The 1,881-nt window shown below is 35.4% G+C and overlaps 1 protein-coding gene across 1 annotated transcript; it reads left to right on the top strand.

Annotated features, from left to right (window-relative positions):
* Window positions 1-200: 200 nt before the first annotated feature.
* On the top strand, window positions 201-1,154 carry LOC115099580 (olfactory receptor 10K1-like). The gene has a single exon (XM_029617313.1). It carries the CDS (start codon window positions 201-203, stop codon window positions 1,152-1,154), a length of 954 nt encoding a protein of 317 aa, XP_029473173.1.
* The last annotated feature ends 727 nt before the right edge of the window (window positions 1,155-1,881 follow it).

Below are 1,881 nucleotides of genomic sequence, written 5' to 3' on the forward strand. Positions count from 1 at the left end.
TCCAGGACTGGTTTGGGAACCTCTGATCTAGATAATATTGCAGCTCTGTACATTACAGACTAACTTAATATCCCTTTTTTAAGGATATAGTCACTTCATCTACTGCTTAAATCATAACTTTGAAAATGAGTCATTATTTTTAGCATCCTTTACACCATTTGTTTAAATTATTTTAACAGAGAAAAATCAGCATGTTGAATATGTGGATGGGAAAAAATCAAACCTCTGTGACAGAATTTGTATTCTTGACATTCGCTAACATTCCAGAGTACCATGTTCTACTCTTTGTTGTATTTCTCCTCGTGTACCTGATTCTTCTTGCAGAGAATATTTCATTGATGATTGTAATAAAGGTTGATGCTTGTCTTCATACCCCCATGTACTTTTTTCTTTTCAACTTGACCCTTTTGGAAACATGCTATACATTGGTTATCATCCCTCAGATGCTGGTACATCTCCTATCAAAAAAGAAAACAATTTCCTTTGCTGGCTGTGCTACCCAAATGTTTTTTTTTGTTGGCTTGGGGAATGCAGAGATATTCCTTGTGTTGGCCATGGCCTATGATCGCCTTGTGGCTGTCTGTAATCCCCTGCGCTATAACACCATCATGAGTAAAAAGCGTTGCATTACACTGATGTGTGCTGTACTGGTAGCTGGGTTACTGCTCTCAGTGGAAGAAACTGTGTTAGTTTTCCACTTACCCTTTTGTGGCTCTAATGAGATCAATCACTTTTTTTGTGATGTTGGACAAGTTGTAATTCTAACTTCAGCTTGCATTGATTTCTTCTTCCTTTATGAAATAGTATTTCTTGTTTCTGCCTTACTATTATTTACCATTCCTTTTGTTTTAGTGTTGATATCATATATGTACATCATCTCAGCAATACTGAAAATTAAATCTGCTGATGGGAGGCACAAAGCATTTTCTTCTTGCTCTTCTCACCTCACACTGGTTATTCTACAGTACAGCTGTTTGAGCTTTATGTATCTTCGACCAAAATCCACTTTTTATTTGGATAAAGACAGATTATTTGTTGTCATTTATACCATGGGAACTCCTATATTAATACCTATCATCTATAGCTTAAGAAATAAAATAGTAAAGGATGCTTTTAAGAAAATCATAGCAAAGAAATTATTTTTGCCATTGTAAACCTTGGATAAATTAGTCATGGACAGTCTCAGAATGTGAATTATCTACAGTATATAGATCATATTAGGGGCATTATAAAAAATGGATGCCTAAAATGTTGAGACGTATAACATAAATAAAGGACTTTCTTTTAATGGTTTTTTTTCTGATTAAAGAGTGGTTTCTGCCTGACTATGCAAAGGTGGTAACTTCCAAAAAGGTGTTGACTCAGGAGTGGATGGTGAGTTGGGTTAAGATTGGAGTTCTCTGCATGCTAATGTTATGACTTTGTTATTTTGGACGACTTCTGTTCCAGAAATTTTGAATAAAAATTGTAATAAAATACAAAAAACTAAAAAAGTCTGAGGCATTCAAACTGCTTTTTTCTTTGTAGATGCTTTCAGAACGGAGTGTCTATGGCAAGCTGCAAAGCCCAGGAATCAGGAAACACATGGCTCTCTTTCATTGTGGAAAAACTGTATTACTTAATTTCAAAATCTACTGCCTAGTGTGTCAGCCCTCTGCCCCTTGCACAGACATTCACATTCCCCTACAAACCCTTTCCTATTGATATTTATATTTCCTAATGCAACTGTTTAAACGCTGAGGCTGGGTATGTTGGTTCATGCTTATCAATACTAGCAATAGGTAAATGAATGTAAGATTTTATTCAAAGGCACAGCTAAGCCACTGAATATATGCTTATATATCTGCGCTTAGCTGTATAAGTTATAACCTGCTACATTAG

The sequence above is a fragment of the Rhinatrema bivittatum genome, chromosome 9, assembly GCF_901001135.1.
Source record: "Rhinatrema bivittatum chromosome 9, aRhiBiv1.1, whole genome shotgun sequence".
Classification (NCBI taxonomy): domain Eukaryota; kingdom Metazoa; phylum Chordata; class Amphibia; order Gymnophiona; family Rhinatrematidae; genus Rhinatrema; species Rhinatrema bivittatum.